This window comes from Macrosteles quadrilineatus, unplaced genomic scaffold, assembly GCF_028750875.1.
Source record: "Macrosteles quadrilineatus isolate MER2022 unplaced genomic scaffold, UCM_ALF_1.0 Scaffold_153__1_contigs__length_253293, whole genome shotgun sequence".
NCBI classification, from domain to species: Eukaryota; Metazoa; Arthropoda; class Insecta; order Hemiptera; family Cicadellidae; genus Macrosteles; species Macrosteles quadrilineatus.
In genome coordinates this window covers 11,590-30,489 of record NW_026542746.1, presented here as the reverse complement: position 1 = coordinate 30,489, position 18,900 = coordinate 11,590, and the positions used below count along the sequence as shown (strand labels likewise).

General features: G+C 33.1%; 1 protein-coding gene across 1 annotated transcript in view; it reads left to right on the top strand.

Moving 5' to 3' along the window:
* Positions 1-16,482, top strand: part of LOC128982182 (folate transporter 1-like) — a 32,842-nt gene extending 16,360 nt beyond the window's left edge. The window contains exons 2-10 of the mRNA XM_054401246.1: positions 2,593-2,724; positions 5,028-5,198; positions 5,735-5,948; positions 6,419-6,517; positions 7,822-7,946; positions 10,455-10,551; positions 12,168-12,360; positions 14,043-14,184; positions 16,218-16,482. Coding sequence (XP_054257221.1) covers positions 2,593-2,724; positions 5,028-5,198; positions 5,735-5,948; positions 6,419-6,517; positions 7,822-7,946; positions 10,455-10,551; positions 12,168-12,360; positions 14,043-14,184; positions 16,218-16,385 — 1,341 coding nt within the window. The 3' untranslated portion in view covers positions 16,386-16,482. The remainder of the gene's footprint in view (positions 1-2,592; positions 2,725-5,027; positions 5,199-5,734; positions 5,949-6,418; positions 6,518-7,821; positions 7,947-10,454; positions 10,552-12,167; positions 12,361-14,042; positions 14,185-16,217) is intronic.
* Positions 16,483-18,900: the final 2,418 nt, after the last annotated feature.

Sequence of the window (18,900 nt, the reverse complement as noted above, 5' to 3'; positions counted from 1 at the left end):
TCAAACCTGTATCAGAAATTTATTTTATTGCTAAAATAAGTACAAGATGTATGATGTGTGATTGTGTTTTTAAAGTTTAATTATCAAAGATAAAATGGCTTTAGTTTTAAGTGAAACAAATCAAAATTAGTGCTTATCTAAAAGATCAATATAATATTTATTCATATCAATATATATTATTTAATTACAAGCGGATTTTTGACAAAAACTCATAAGTTTAACGACCCAGGTGAAGATGAGGTTGGAAAATGAGTGAGGGTCGAGAAAGACACTTTTTTCCCTTGTGATGAACATTTTTTGTCATCCTGTACCATTATTTAGGCTGACTATGTTATCAATTTATTTCTTTTAATGTACCAGTTAGCTCTCAAAATGGCCATGTTGTTTGAAGTTTGCCTGATGCAAAAGAACAGCTGTTTACTGGGGTATTTAATTAATTTCTCTCTTACAATTGTGTTTGCCCTCCGGATTTTACATATTCAAAATTTGCAAATGTAATGATTACTTGAACAGAACATCTACTACACAGTTTTAACTATAACTGTAAAAAACTGTGATAAGCAGTTGGACATTTCCCCTACCAGAGCAAACCATATGTCTGAAGTAATACAATTCAATAAACAAACACATAAGGTCAGAATATTGGATTTTCAAAACCCCTTAAACATGATATTTCCAGAATAAGTGTCTAATATAATACTTATGTGCAACCAGGAAAGGAATTTATATCACCCTCCTCATTGATAGAAAGTGGTTCTGTATTTTGAACATGTACATTTTTTTAGTATTTGTGGTGAAAAATGTAGATTCCCAAAAATAATCATCTACTGAAGAAGGAGTTATAGCTCAGAAAAGTCTTTCTGTATTCATTACTTTTATATTTTCATTAATTTTCATCTATTTTTAAGCCTGCTGTTGAACCTAATCATTATTCATTACCAAATCCTTTAAAGCCCTGCTCTAAAGCAATATTTACTAACATCTATGTCTCAGATTCTCTAATTTTTTTTTAAATTTTGGTTATCTCTAAAGTAGAAGGAATCCATGATATAAGAGTACACATTCCCTATATAGTATAAAAACTCAGATTTAAAAAGGAAACAATATCTAATAGGAGCCTGCATTATAGGTCATTTCACATCCAAGGACAAAAACTAATTTTAAACTTACTACACTAATTAAAAACGTTCTGATATACCTGGCAATGGAATTGGAATTTACTGTGGGCACAACCAAATTTCTATAGTGAGAGAAGAGAGGTGGTGTGTTACCTCGATTTTGGTTATTCTTTGTTCATTTGATAAAAAAATAATGTGTATAATGACTAATTAATTACTGTTGTTTAACTGATGTAGATATTTTATACGATGTAAAATATTTTTGTATCATCAATTTTAGGAACTATAACATGTAAATTACATTTTTACTGAAGTTCTTGACAAAATATTGAGTTTATAAACTGCTAACTATTTCAATTCATAATTTATTTTCTAAAAAATTATTTTGTAGCTTTGAACACAGGTGGAGGGTTTCAATAATTTTGTATGGTTAAAAATAAAATGAATATGTACATATAATGTATGTAATAAATATGTGTATAAATATGTACTGTAATTAATTACAAGAAAATATTTTTTGAAAATATGTACTGTATAGGATGAGGCAATGAGAAGACCACAATTTATAAATAGTAACATTCAATAATATTTACCCTATAGATATGAATAGCACATGGTAACAAAGCTTATCTTATTCCATTTTAATTTGATGGGATAATATCTTTCATTTATTTAAAACAACCTCCTTCAAGTGATGTCCTTATCCTACTTGACATTCCTATAGTCGCTGGAAAATTCCATCAAACAAACTTTCATTATTTCTTCAGGAATTGCTTAAATTTTGTGGGGAATTTGTAGCTTCAGTTCAAGTATATTCTAGTACACCTTGGGACGACTTTGAAAAACCTTGAGTTTTAAGTAGCTTATAGGGAGAGCTCCAAAGAAATAAAAGAGTCAACGAAAAAGCTTTCAACAATGAAGCCTTCCTGCAGAACTCTTTGGGGGTCGAGTTACTGCGACTCGCACTCTTACCACATTTACTGGTATGGTAGAAAGTTTTTTTTTTTCCACAGATTATTTTTTGGGTTGAAGCTGTTGTTCCAAACGATGAAATGTGATCAAAACAATCTCTGAGTGTTTGCAAAAGAATCAATACTCTTAAAAAGGTTTCCACGTCAAATTCAAAGCGTTAATAACTCCGTAGCACCATGTTAAGTACAATGGCATAGTTTTATCGATATTATAAGCACAGCTGTTCAATCATTGTAGCATTACTTACCATGTAACAGTAAAAGAAAATTGGGCACTTTCATTACCTCACCCTGTATAACATATTAGGCCTATAAAGCTAATAGGTTTATTTCCTATACTTCTTATGGTGTTTCCCATCAAGCCATAAACATATGTAAGTTCTATACTGATAATAATCACTTTGCGATCTTAACTAACTAGCATAGAGACATTTTCAAAAATCTTAGAACCCTCACTTATTCTCAGCAAAACAGAAGGTTAAAACAAACTGATTGTGTTGTAGAAATCTCAGAACAGATGGATTATTGTCACAGCTCTGATCGCAACCTACGGATTTTTGAAAAACATTTCACCAGAAAGTCCTTACTTAGCTGAGTTCTTCGTCGGTCCAAAGTTCAATTTCACAGTGACACAGGTAAGTTCAATGGAGAAACTATTAGACTTGATAAGTGTAATGATTTCAAATACAATCCATCTATAGTTTGTATAAATTTATCTATGCTTTAAAAAATCAATGATGTATGTAAAGAAACACTAGGGAGGTTTAAAAACCACTACTATTTTAATACTAGGTTTAATGTTGAATAACTTTCTGCCATCCTAATTAATGACTTCACTGAGAGAGCGATCGATCGTGTTCTCTATTAGTATTAAAGTTGTTTGAACAGAGCAATACATAATGACCGAGTTGTTACTAAAATCACTGATACAGATAGCGTACCAAAATACAATTTGTTTATGTGGTTTAAATACTTTTAACATTTTTTCATTCTTACACATGGTACTAAGCTGCAACTTGACATTTTACATTTGACAATGTTTTAGAATATTTGTCCAACAACAATCTAAGATGATTGAATCATATAAAGTAATTTCTCGTATTGTAGGATCTTTACTGAATATTTCTAAACTTTATTTAATCCACCCCCTCTTCAAAAAATCGTTTCCAACCATGTCTCATTGGTTGTGAGATTTTAGCTTGGAGTATACTTTTTACATAGTTTTATCTTAACTGTGTCAAACTTGGAAGATATACTATTAATTAACTTTTTGTTGCCTTTGCTTCTTGAGGTTAAAGCTTGTATTCGCCCTGTGTTCATTTCACCAACTTGTGTGGCATCTACAGGGGGTTTCTTCCTTCATATCTTCTATAACTCTAACACTACAAATTGTCTATTGTCTATTATCTAGAAGACCCCCTGAAGATGCCACAAAAGCTGGCGAAATGTACAGGGTGAATACAAACCTTTACCTCAAGAATGAAGACAACAAAATAAGGTGATTAATATTTATGTCTTTAAAAATCAGATAACACAAAACGTTAGAAGGGTAAGTTTTGTAAAGTATAATAATTTATATAACTACAGTCACTGGTGATTCTTCATGTAGAATATGAGACTTGACACAATAAACAGCTGTGATTCATTCAAAAGTTTCCACAGTCACAGTTGGACACACATTATGGTAACATTCACCACAAAGATTCAAATGTTTGTTCAGCCAACAAGAAACAATGAAAACAAAGTTAAATGTTTATACTTTTTAAAATGTGACTGTCTGTAAGTAAATTTAATAAAAACAGATTACAACACGAAAAATAAAACCAAACCTTTTACTTCCTTCAATTAATTTCATGATGGGTTAGCCTCTGGATCAAGGCTAATTTTTTCAATTAATTGATATTTAGTTAATGAGTTTGGTAATTCACTTCAGTGACATTAAGGAATGTAAAATTGTCTTGGTACTTCTTTGATGTTTTTTACTTTTGGATCATAGAATATTTTTTTATGTTTGAACTAGAATGGCTATTTAAAAGATAAATATTATGTCTTTATTATGGATGCAGATAAGGCTTAGTCCACATTGTTATTTTATCATTTGTATTGACTTATCAGAGTAGGCCTACTCCTACTCTGATGTAATCCATAAGTTTCAAAATAAACAAACATGACTTGTTTGTGTCTCTAATCTAAATTCCTGTAAAAGTTATTAGTCTTATACAACGGAATGATAATTTTTGAATTGAACAGCCTTGACACACTTAATATTAAATTTTATAAGATGAGATGGGAGTCCACTTACCCAGTTGCTAGTAGTGACAGATATAGGTTACCTATTAAATGTATATTTCACAGATGTTTCAAGCTACGAAAACTCGTTTTCAGCAGCAATCTCACTATACTAATATATAAAAATGAGACTGGTGTGTGTGTTACTCAATCACGCCACTGAACTGATTTAAATAAAATTTCTCATTATTGTAGGTAGCTTATATACCTAGTTAACACATGTATTTCTGTTCTTATACATCCTTTGGGCTATGACCCATGGGCTTCCAAAGTTTCAATGTTTACATTTTGAAAGAATGTAAATCGAAAAATATTACTTGTAGTCAGCTGTAAACACTTTAATTTGACAGTTCGAATGGTCTCTATGGCAAAAACTGGAAAACTCACAATGTTTACATTTGCATTAACATTTAAATTTAAATAAACAGAACTGCCAAATGCACTTGATTTCCCAATTCCACACACTGATTTAATCAAATTACATGGGAAATAAGTCATTGATGAAAATAAGTAAGGTTCAATAACCGTTGTTGTCTAGGCTCTGTGCCAAAATTTTTAACTTGGCTTATGAGAATTATTTTAATGGTAATTATTACACCCTGTACAAAAACACAAATAAATCAAATATAACCGAACCTACTATCCCCAGGTGACGCAAGACATTTACCCTGTGTCCGTGTATGGAAGCGTGGTACAAACATCAGTGGTTCTACTGGTCACTGACATCCTCAGGTACAAACCCATCATCGTCTGTGGTGCCCTTGGGTTTGTTCTGCACAAATCTCTGCTTGTATTTGGAGTTACATTGCTAGATATGCAAGTGAGTGATTGAGATTAAGCTATACCTTGATTTCTGCTCTTAAATAATAAAGGCTTGTTTGTAAGAGCTTCTTATCAAGGTATCTTATCATTTTGTTCTATTAAAAGAGTTTGTGTATTATTAAATTTGAGATAATTAGAGAAGTGTTCACACTATCTGAAGTTCTCACTATCTAATGTTCTTCTGTGATTAAAAATTATACCTAAATTATATTTATTACTTGATTATTTAGCAAATGAACGATTAAAAAGAGATTTTAAGAGAAGAAAATAGGCATGATATAATTTGTTTGTGTAACTAAGAGAATTAAATAATAAATATGATGAAATTGATATTTTTGAATGTAAAGGACACAATTAAATTCATTTTTGTAGATAGGTAATGAATTGAGAGTGTGAATCTATGTAAGTTTGTCATGAAAACAGTTTAAACCGTCGTTGGAGTAATTAGACCGAAAAAATCTTGTAGAATTATTAATAATTTTCTTGCAAATTGTCTCACTCATGAAATAGTTTTGACTCTTGTTTTATTTTCAGCTAAATCAATTCTTTTTCGCTACAACCAAAGCCTGCAGTTTAGCGTACAAAACATACATCTACAATAAAGTAGATCGGGAGCACTACCAGATTGTGACTGCAGTAATCAGGATCGCACCGAAGGCTGGAACACTCTTCTCCGCCGTCCTCGCTCAGGTGGCACTTTCCTTCTTCTACTGCAAGATTGAAGATCTCAATAAAATATCTTTAGTCGGTGAGTTAGTGAAACAATTGATGTTTTTCATTCTCATATTGTCATATTTAAGCTTTATTTAAGACAATCTCCTAGCAACTTTTAGTCTAGATTTTCAAGAAAACCTCTGTACCATGAAAAGTAATGTTTGTTTGATTATACACACTGAAAATTCAGAGAATTAGGAAATGTGTTTTAATCCTATTTTCAAAACTATTCTCATAAACAGCTATATATATTATATTTTAATTACCTTAGGTTGGGTCTTCCGATGAAAGATCTTACAGATATAATTTTGAACAAAATTCAATGATTTTGAGAAATAAATAGGAATTTATGTAGGTAATTATATGACATTGAAAAGAAACATTAACAATGGAATGCCTACATCTCCCCTTCCTGAAACTTATAAAGTCCTATATCTCAAGACTAAAATGTAGTTTAACTATTTAAAGTAATATAATATAGTATAATGCATTGATATTTTTCAGCGTCTGTAATGGCATTAATATGTGCTATTTTACTACCCTCAATGAAGCAAGGTGTGTATGCTAAAGAAAGCAAATCCAACCCAGAGAGTGGAATTACAGGTAATCTTAAATTTGATTGTTCTGAGTTTTTAGATTTTAAACTATAATTTGATTATCCTACGTCTCAAACTCATCTACTTCTTCATTTCTCTTTCTTTCTGTTAAGTTTTAACTCCATAAGTTTCCTTTAAGGTTATACTAGGACAAATGTAATATATTAATTTAGTCGTTGTAGCGATTCTGTTCATTTTACCTTATAATCATTGTTTTGAAACAATTGAGGATTGTATTTAAATGGTTTTTAAAATTGAAATACCACATGGTAACATTTCTACAGGTGGATCACAATTTTAGGACTGTTTGCTGATTCTATCATCTGCTCAAATGGTATCAAATAGTGAAATAGTTTATAAACAGAGACATGCCCACTTAGTATGGTTCAGTTGGCTTTGTTGTTTTTTTTATCCTTACAAAAGGTCAGTTTGGTTCAAGCAAAACCTATTTTTCATCTTCTAAAATATTGACTCGGTCCCTAGGCACTTCACCTCTCATAACAATTATTCTATGTATCAATACTTCCCGTTCAATCCAATCAGTTTTAAATGTTTTTTTCATCACTCCGTAATGAAAGTAACTATTTTTGATAACAGCTGACATCAATGAAAGTAGTTGTTTCCCAAGCTCTAATTTAGGGAAAATCGATCAGCTGATTTTCCCTCGCTCTAAATTTACTTTCCCTCTCTCTCGATTAGTTCTCCAATTTTACTCACTACACGCGCTACTGTTTTGTTACAGTTTAATTTAATGATTTGAATCAGCTGTATGTATTGTTAAAGGTTGTTTTATTCTTTTATTTTGATGTTAAAAAATTTATTTATAAAAATATATGTAGGTTTCCTTTAAAATATTTTCATTTATTTTCATGTTTTAAAAATTTATCGAAAATATACGTAGGTTTCCTTTCAGAAGATTTTATTTTATGTTGATGTTTAAACAAATTAATTGAGAAATAAAATAGTTGTAATATTACTGAGGTACCTATGTTATTCTGTGTTTGTGTATTTTTGTGTGATGAAGAGTATCGTTTATAACTCATATCGAGAGTTATTTTCCGGCACTTGCTCCATTATTCCCATCGTTGGTTTCACCTCGTACGTGAAAATAGCTGTCACATACTCGGCTTCTCCTCGCATGTGAAAAAAACCCTAAAAACATTGAGAACGCACTGGAAAATGCTACTTCCGGTCCTAGTAATGAAATATATACTATTTTTTGGACAAAACAAAAAATTATAACTATAAAGATGCAACCAATATCTTAATGCATATATGAAAAATCATTCTAATGAAAACTGTTGTACCCAGAAAAAGAGAAAACTTACAGCTACGCAGTGTGGTTATTGCTCCAGGACTTCAAGGAAGCCTACACAAACCCTTATGTTGTGAAATGGTGCATCTGGTGGATTCTGGCTACCGGAGGATTCCAACAAGTAAGATAGATATCTCAACTATATTTGTCTAACATTATCTCATGTATAGTAAAATAATACTTCAAATAGGTAGAATAATGAGAAATTAATTCTCCACATGTTTTTCTTTTTATAAAACCTGTATTGATTTCTAATTAATTTTGCTCTTTAATCTAACCTTACCAAACTCAGTTCCATTATTTCATTATAATCATTTATGATGACATCAGCCATGTTATTCCTCGTAAACTTCACTTTACACAATAGCTTGTTAACATACCTGCAGTGGTCATAATGTCACCAGGTGTCGAAGTACATTTTACGCAGATTTGCTTTATCAGAACACCACTACTTAATGTTTATTGGCTATTCAAAGTTATGAGCGGCCAACTATATTACATTAAAACAAATTTATATTTGGTCGGTCTTTTGTCCTAATAAGCTTGTCAAGCAAGTTTCACATGTATAAAGTTTGATAAATTGACTCTGGGGTTTTTTACGAACCTAAAAATAACTAAATCCATGTTTATAAAAAGCCACCATTTACTATGTCTTATGTTTTGATACTTAAGTTATTTTTAGAGGCATGTTTCCCAGATTTCCCTTTACATAATGATAATACTTTAAAAAATAGCAATCAGAATAATGTTTTAATTAGAACACAACGAAACAACCAAAAACAAATTCAAAGAACTGAAAATTGTAACAGTATATGGCAATAGTAGTTTACGCAACGAATGCGTTAAGTGAGTCTTTACGACACAAGTAGAAAATTTAAGGCACGAGCCTTGGCGAGTGCCTTTAAAACTTCTACGAGTGTCGTAAAGACTATTAACGCGAGTTGCGTACACTACTTTACCTACGACCGTTTTTTAATTACTATCAATCTGGATTTAATTACTAACAATCACTAATGATAACTTTTTAGAGAGGTTATGTTTTTGTGTATTGTCATTGCCACTGAAAGTGATGCAACGACTTGTTGTATAATCAGCTGATTTCCTGTAATTACGTGTTTGTTAAACTTCGTTAAATATTACATTGCTAGCAGCATTCTTACCATAAATAATATTGTATCAGGTACAATTCGGCAAATATTTCATTTATTTTTGGACTTCCACCAACTTAATTAAGAATACACGAGTATCAACATGAACAAGTCGGATCAACAATTAAATTGGTCAACTGATCAGCTGATCAGCTGATTAGTTGACGTTCGAAGCATTACAATTTTAATTCTTTTCTCTCAATACTTGAACCTCATCGGTCCGTTACCTGTGTGGATATGAGAAAACTATGCGGATATGAAATGAAACTATGCGGATATGAAAGTAAACAGCTGTAAAGTGAAACTTTTCAATTCTTAGAACTGGACTGAAATGGCTACTTTAAAAAACGGTCGTAGGTAAATATATTTTACAACACAATTATTCTAGAAAAAAACAGCTTGAGCACTTCTGAGACAAATTATCACCCTTACAAAGCTCGGCATAAATAATTCCTTGTTTCAAGTAAACATAAATTAAAATTCTATGAAAAAAACATCCTATATAGGAATAACATTTTTTAAGCATCTCCCTAATGAAATCAGAAATGAACGAATCAGGAGGAATTTCATGAGAAAACCAAAACATTATTTAGTGGAGAAAGCGTTTTATTCCCTGGAAGAGTATTTTTCCACCTCCCCTCTTAGCGTTAGTTGATAATTTACTTGGTTTTTGGTTTATTTTAATTTACTAGTTCTAGGTTTTTAATTATAATAATGGTCTAAGATATGCACATTTGTAAATTATGAATTTAAGATAGATTTAGTATACTCCATTAAATGTACAAAACTGTACTTTATGAATAAAGCATTTTGATTTGATTTTATTTTATTAAGTTAACTGATCATGATGAAAACAGTCATAATCACATTTCTTTTAAAGAAGAAATAATTAGTACCATTATTTAATGAGTGAGTCGCAAAAAAAAAAAAAGACAAGATGAAGAGGTGGGTTGTTAAATTAAAAAGTTTTGAAACTGCTGGATACTGTTACTTTTGTACTTGATTCTGGAAATTTTTAGCTCTTCTAAAAAGTAAATAGTCTTACAAAGTAGTATCTATCTTCGTATATAGGAGTAAAAAAGAAAGTCTGGCCATCAAATAGCGGATGTTATCCGCAGCATTAGCCCTGTTTTAGTCAAACACTTAAAAGCCATTTGACCATATTGTCAATAAGATGAATAGGCTAATAGTACTATTCAGGTCACTAACCATTTTATCAAGAGATGGTTATAAATTGTATACAAGTGCCATGTGTTTCCTGAACATCTGACACACACCCAACTTCATTCATGTTCTCAAAATCCCTACATTTGAGAAAATCAGTCCAAAGTTTAGGTGTATTAACTAAGTAAACACAACACAAAAGGCCATGTTTGGATATTACAGGAAGTTAAATCTACTCATTGTTTACGATGGCTTCAGCATCTGATACTATTGCCAAGAAAAGAATAACCCTTTGATAATATGTTCTGGTGTTATAGGTGACTGATTACTATATCCAAGTTCTATGGTCAGAAATCAATCATGGAAGTCAGAATAAGTACAACGGAGGGGTGGAAGCTGTGAATACCATCGTTAGTAAGTATTGTACCAATATTTACAAAACAAATAACTATATTTATTTTCTCGAGAGTTGTTGAGTTCTAGGTATACATATTTTCATAAAATTTTCAAACAGCAAAACCATAAATTACAATGTGAAGATGATTGTTTTAGGCTATTAACATTTACTCTCATGATGTTAGTGAAAGTGCAAGTTTCAGTTTCCATACATAAAATTGGTAAATTTTCTATATTTAAAGCAATACTTTAAAGTTAAGTTTGAAAAGATTTTTCTTACTGACCTTTCTTCTAGCTGATTTCTTTAATCAGCTGCCATAAATAATTTAAGCTGTAAAAAAATTAAGTAGAAAGTTTAAAAAAGTAAAATCCAAGGTGCTTGGCGATAGAAGCCTAATTTCCCTCATGCCAATCAAACAGAAAGAGCCAAACGGCAAACATTGACTAAAACACACTATCGATCTTTTCCCCGATCAAGATCCCGAACTGAGCAGGGTGAAGAGAGATGGGAGGTAAATATAAGCAAAATTTCAATCCGGACATTTCCTTGAACAAGACAAAGACTAGACAAGTTCTACCGAGTGCGGAAAAAGGGAGTTTAGAGAGAGATGGAGAGCATGTGTAAGTAAGAGCGCAGAGGCAGTTATAATAAAAGAGGGTACTTACGTATTATACGGAGGCCACTTATTTTACAGAGCGCTGCGGCGGTTGGGTTAAGTTGGGTTATCATAAATATGTTTGTAGAACTTTCCTAGTTTCGTTATGAATCGAACTATACGAGATGAGTCATAAAAACTTATGATAACCCAACATAACCTAACCGCCGCAGCGCGCTGTAAAATAAGTGGCCTCCGTATAATACGTAAGTACCTAAAAGAGTAGTAAAACATGGAATGATAATTTTAACTGTCTTTAATAATATTTGTGTTTATATTAATTTTGAAAGAATTTAAGTAGGTTTTAACATCAATTACTTAATTCAAGTTAAGCATTATTGGTATCATTCATTTAACGGTTTCAACATGTAAAATACATTTTCAACCTTGACCAAACAAACCACAAAATTACAACATAAATGCCTATAATATACTACAGAAAAATATTACCCAACATTTATTTATTTTACCAGTTAAAGAGTTTAATATCCATATTAAATTAGAAGTATCAACGCTAGCGCAGGCGGCCACTCAGTGTGGCGCTCCCGACAACGTAAAGGGGCAAAAATATACCGTGACACACTATCATACATCACTCCATACATCGGACCGATCTTTTCTTTGATCTTTCGCTAAAAAACCGCCTCCAGAGCGCTCATCTCCCTGCTCGGCCTGATGTCTGGTTTGCTGTCTGAATCGTTGTACGGACCCCTGACACACTATCGAACATGCTCCCTTCGACCTCCCTTTTCTCCGTTTGGGGAAAAGATCGATAGTGTGTCACCGTCTTTAGTGATTTATAGCTTTACCTGAGCAGGGAATCGTGTTGCTTGTGTCCAAGGCAAAAAGTCACTTCTCTGAGTTCTACATCCAAACAAACAACGGTTTTAGGCAGTTGGATTATAACATTTGTGATTTTCCAGCTAAATAAACATGTGCCATTAATATTTCTTTTTAATTAAATTTGGTGTGTTCCAGGTGGCATTTCTTGCTATTTAATCGGAAGTATTCAAATAGACTGGAGATTCAGAGGTGAACTGGTTCTTGGAATCTGCACATTGTTCAAGGGAATGTTTCTGCTATTTAACGCCACCACATCATCCATCATCGTCTCATATTGTATATACGTCGCTTTCTGTATGCTGTTTGACATTATGAGCGTAGTTGCCAAGTAAGTTCAATCTCACACCTTGACAAAAAGTATTATTTGTATTGATACGGACAAGAGCAGTTTGTTAATTTGGTAATAAAAACGTCAAAACAGGGTCTAAATTATGAGTTGGTATTTTTTTCCTAAGATACCAGATGCAACCACAGATGAAATTATACTCACTTATATATAGCCTATAGCTGATAACAAAGCTAATAAACAAAAGTGACAGCTGGACTCACAGTCCACAGCTGATATAACTCTTCAATGTTGTAACTTTACTTAGGAGATGATCTCACGTGCTCTTTGCACTTGTCAAATATTTGATAGCTATTCGTGGAGGTTTACCTAAAACACAGTATTTTTACTGTACATTTCAAGGACTAAACCATAAACTAGGACACTTATTAAAGATTCCATTTCAAGCTTATTAATCTGCAGGTGTGAATATCAACAATTACTTGTTTTTGTTATTTACTACAATAAGGTGTAGATAAGTATTTTAACAGTTACAAGGGGGTTCAAAAAGTCCTTAGTAAAAGATATAAACACCACTCATAGTATTGCAAATAATTTGTTTACAGCCAACTTCACAACTTAAACAGCTGACAATAGTTATTTGGGCAACTAGTGAGCAAAGTGAGCAATTGACTCACTCGAGAGAAATACTTACTCATGAGCCGTAGGCGAGTGAGGCAATTGCACTTTGCACTCGAGTTGCACATTATATTTTTCCTACACAGTTACCATAAAACAAATAAATTGGTAAAGAAACGTGACATATTTTTACACAGAAATAAACTTTTAATAATTAATTTTTTAATAATTAAAATTTATTAAATTAACTTTTAATAATTAATAATTAATTCCGCGCGCATACAACCTTGTTTGCATGTTACGCGCTCACTATTTCGTGCCTTCACGTTGCAAATCTGGAGTGAGTGAGACAAAGTACCTAATTAGAGTGAGACAATGTTAACATTGTCTCACTGGTGAGCGAATTGGCCACTTTGCTTTCTCAAATCAGTGAGAGAACATGTACATTGTTAGGTAACTGTAGGAAAAGTATTTTGTAAAATTCATCAGCTGATTTACTTCCTAACCTAAAAAGTGGCTTGGTGGGTAAGTTTCATGTTTGATAATGAGGTCATCACTAAAATAGAAGAGTATTTCAAAGACCTTTCAAGCTTGTAGTATTTGGACGGCATAAGGAGGTCGGTGAAACATTTTTATAAGTGTGTTCAACATAAAAGGAGATTATGTTGAAAAATAAATCAAATTTATCCTAAAAAGTTATGTCATTCTATATTTTTCTAAGGACTTATTTAACCACCCTCATAGTAAAGTTGTGTTAAAAGATATATGGTTTAAAACACTTTTAAGTCAAACATCTTTGCTTTACAGTACTTCAAAATTTATTTCATCCAATAATGGTTTATAGACTCATCATAAAATGAAAAGATTTTTCCACCAAATATAATTAATTGTTTTTGCTTCTCGTCTAACTATGCATTTTGATACTATTTTCCCAATCTCATTTGCAGTCATGTGTAAACGTACTTTTGAAAATCTATCTACTGTCAGAATATAAGCATAATTTATTTAATAAAATTTTTAGCTTATGATGCGGAAAACGTTATATTTTAACTGTCAAGATTGTCTTATTTTGTATTACAGTGAATTTAATATATTTATTGTTGCAGTGCCGAAGTTGCTAAGCACCTGAAGAATGAAAGTTTTGCTCTCATATTTGGCACCAACACATTCTTGGGTCTCGTGTGGCAATCCCTTCTCACTTACATTCTGACCAATAAGCACATGTTTGCTTTGCCAATCAGAGAACAGGTGAGTTTTTCAAGTTTTTTTTACAATTATAGATACAAGCAGATGTATAGACGTTAAAACTGTGGTTGTAATAATTTGAAGAATTTGTTGATATAAATAAGAAATCCCAAATTTTACAAAGTTTAATGTTATTCTTATATTTGAATATTGAAATGGATGCACATCACAATTCAAATACTTCTTTATATATATTTATATATACTTTATATATATATACTTAAAACCTTTAGAGTAGGGTATAAAAATTAGTACAGGTTTCTCTGCAGAAGCAGCCTGTGCGAACGTATACCAACACTGTATAATCCTTAGGTCAGTCCACCATCCAAGCGTGCACCAAACACACCGACCATCCAACCAAAACTGCACAGTGCACCAAACACACCGAACAACCAACCAAAACTGCACAGTGCACCAAACACACCAACCATCCAACCAAAACTGCACAGTGCACCAACCACACCGAACAACCAACCAAAACTGCACAGTGCACCAAACAAACCGACCAACCAATCAAAACTGCACAGTGCACCAAACACACCGACCATCCAACCTAAACTGCACAGTGCACCAAACACACCGACCAACCAACCAAAACTGCACAGTGCACCAATCACACCAACCATCCAACCAAAACTGCACAGTGCACCAAACACACCGAACAACCAACCAAAACTGCACAGTACACCAAACACACCGACCAACCAACCAAAACTGCACAGTGCACCAAACACACCGACCATCCAACCAAAACTGCACAGTGCACCAAACACACCGACCATCCAACCAAAACTGCACAGTGCACCAAACACACCGTCCATTTAACCAAAACTGCACAGTGCAACAAACACACCGACCATCCAAATTCAAATTCAATCCAAAACCAAAACTGCACAGTGCACCAAACACACCGACTATCCAACCAAAACTGCACAGTGCACTATACACACTGACTATCCAACCAAAACTGCACAGTGCACAAACACACTGACCATCCAACCAAAACTACACAGTGAACCAAACACACCGACCATCCAACCAAAACTGCACAATGCACCAAACACACTGACCATCCAACCAAAACTGCACAGTGCACCAAACAAACCGACCAACCAATCAAAACTGCACAGTGCACCAAACACACCGACCATCCAACCTAAACTGCACAGTGCACCAAACACACCGACCAACCAACCAAAACTGCACAGTGCACCAAACACACCAACCATCCAACCAAAACTGCACAGTGCACCAAACACACCGAACAACCAACCAAAACTGCACAGTACACCAAACACACCGACCAACCAACCAAAACTGCACAGTGCACCAAACACACCGACCATCCAACCAAAACTGCACAGTGCACCAAACACACCGACCATCCAACCAAAACTGCACAGTGCACCAAACACACCGTCCATTTAACCAAAACTGCACAGTGCAACAAACACACCGACCATCCAAATTCAAATTCAATCCAAAACCAAAACTGCACAGTGCACCAAACACACCGACTATCCAACCAAAACTGCACAGTGCACTATACACACTGACTATCCAACCAAAACTGCACAGTGCACCAAACACACTGACCATCCAACCAAAACTGCACAGTGAACCAAACACACCGACCATCCAACCAAAACTGCACAATGCACCAAACACACTGACCATCCAACCAAAACTGCACAGTGCAACAAACACACCGACCAACCAACCAAAACTGCACAATGCACCAAACACACTGACCATCCAACCAAAACTGCACAGTGCAACCACAGTGCAACAAACACATCGACCATCCAACCAAAACTGCACAGTGCCGTATAAAATATATAACACTGTACAAGCATTACATTTACGATTTATTTTTTTGTCGTTTTAGCAGAGTATCTAAACTGGGGGAACAAGAAGAATAGTGTATGATAGATATAGGGCCATAGTACATACGTTAGTGCCAGTAAGCTACTTTCTAGAAATAAACCACTGTACACACTAATACAAATGAACTAACATGTTACTTTTTGTTTTAGTTTGTCTGCGTCTCGTGTGGTTTTATGGCTTTGGGTCTCGGCTATACTCTCAAAGGTATCTACAAGTACTTCTTCAGTAATAAAGAAGTCCACATTCAAAAAGTAAACGAAATAACACCAATTTGCACAACGATAAAAGTGTCTCAGAAGAACCAAACAATCCACTGACACAAGCTTTGTCCAGTGAAGAAATAAAAAGGGAATCTATCTTGTGATCAAAGGCATAGCTGCGTTCTAAGAACATTAATGAACTGTCAGGGTAATATGAAGCCTAAGATCTATTTATACAATTTAAATGAATTTTTTAATTCTTAGAGGCTTTATAAGTATTTAGTAATCCGTCCCTGTCAAGCTATGCTATGTGATTCCTAAATGTTCTATTTGATTATTACTGTGACTATTGTAAATATTTTCCTCTGTCCTTCGTAAATGTGATGCTAATTTGTTGAGATCGTATTCATATTTCTAACTTTGTATTATTTAGTCATCTAGTGAAATACCCGAGCTTCCTCCTCGGTGTTTCTAAGTACCTGACTCTCTTAGTTAGCAACTTTCCTTCGTATTCCATTTTATCGCTCATTTTCATAGTTTTGATGGATAAATAGTATGTTATCACTATTTTTAAAGGTCTTCTCCACATGTTTCCTCGAGCTACTTGTATAGTATTAAAGATCTGAGAAAATTTGAAATATGGGAGATGATGTATATTTATTGTAATATATGTTTTAGTTTTTATTTAATAATGTATTAATTATATGAAGTATTTTGATATATTTCTTGTGCTTCATTACCTTGTGATTTTTAGGTAATATTTTGAAGTTTTAGAATAGGTAGTGATTAATAACTAAAGCAATATTGTACAATAAATTATTATTTTACGAGTAAATAAAAAAATATGTAAGTCACAGCAAAACTGTAGAGATAGTTTTCCGTCTGAAAAATCAATAACAAGTGATATTTAACATGTGTTCATAAAATATGAGTGGGATAAAATTTAATTAGTTCTGTTTCCTCTATTTTTGAAAAATAAATAAATAACAGGCTGAATCAGTTACTATACATTTCTTAACGAATCTACACCCAACCTAAAAATTACCATTACTGTATTACGAGCATATTAAATTACCAACTGAAATGGGGACGCCGAAATAAATGCGTATTTACTATTTTAACACAAATATGAGTGAAAAATGGAGTGAGATACCATGTGTAGCATTATTACTGACTCAGACCCAGCTGTTTCATTAGCCAGGACCATTAATTAAAGCCTAATGATCAAACAGGTGCGTCCAGTTTCGAACCATCAAAAAGCTATACACTTTTCTCAGGATCGAACTATAGCGATCACCAGGCGAGCACTTTAACCACCCATCTTCCCAGCATTATTGTTAATATTTAGTACATTGTATAACCATATATTGTGTAATCAAAGGGTTATTATTAATGTTAAAGTACAAATAAACACACATGTTTAGCCTCTGGATCACGTGATTTACTAATAAAAAGGTTAAATACCTGTAGTACTTGTCAGTGATCCTGGAATTTAGGTCAGCGACCCAGGTTTCGAACCTAAAGGTTCATTTTCAAGCTGATACCAAGTTGAAAATACATTCCAAACACACAATCCTCTTCATTACTGTGAAGAGTCGTTATAACACACTAGACACAAACACGAAAACAACTGAACATTAAACAAAAATTGGCCAATTATAATACTGGTACGGTAGCGTGCGTGGTGTAGCCGGCCCAGTCATGACTCATCTTTTGCCGGCTACACCTACTCCATTTTGACTGGGTATAAATTTTTGGCCACCATCTTGGATCCGCCATATTGGAAAAAAAAATTTTTTCCAAATGTAAAGGTAGGGTTTTGACCCATCGTTTCAAACTAGACTTTTACCACTGAATACGATGCTGCAATCCGTTTAAAAAAATCTTGATCCATTCTAAAGTTATGAGACCTCTATATAACTTTATTTTTAGCCCATTTTAACATTGTGCTTTTACAAAGAAGACCATAATTTCAAAATAGTGCTAGGTAAAGATAAGTATACACCATTAGTTGTCGACCTATCTTCACTTGGTTATGACGGATCTATATTTCCGGCCGCCATCTTGGATCTGCCATTTTAATATGTAAAATTATTTAAAATATGAAGGTGGTGTTGTGACCCATAATTTTGAACTAATTTTGTATGCTAAACTCAATTCCGCAATACGTTTTTAATTATTTTTTTTAATATTTGGTTTCTTGAAATATTGACATTTTAAATAAAATTATTGTAATATTTCATCAAGAAAGCTTAATTAATAAGATTAGTCAACATACTAAAGATAATTTGATGTAGTGACAGTACACTAGAGACAGAGGGGGAGAGAACAGTTGTAATTTGTATAGTATTCTATGTTTGTATGTTTGTGAGGGGCTCCAGGATGGAAGGCTCTGGGGACAGAACTTCTTGATTAAAAAATATATTATAATACTAAGTTTTTGGAAAATCTTTCAAGGAATTTTAATTTAAAAAGTATACTGTACAAACTCAGTGCAAGCAGTCTTATAAAATGAATTATTATCTTTGATGACATTTTCAGTTTTATAGTAGGACCTAGTTCAATTTTATTTTAGTAAATATTTGTTGTGATGTTTGCATACTAGATTGATATTAATCGGCTGTATGTTGAT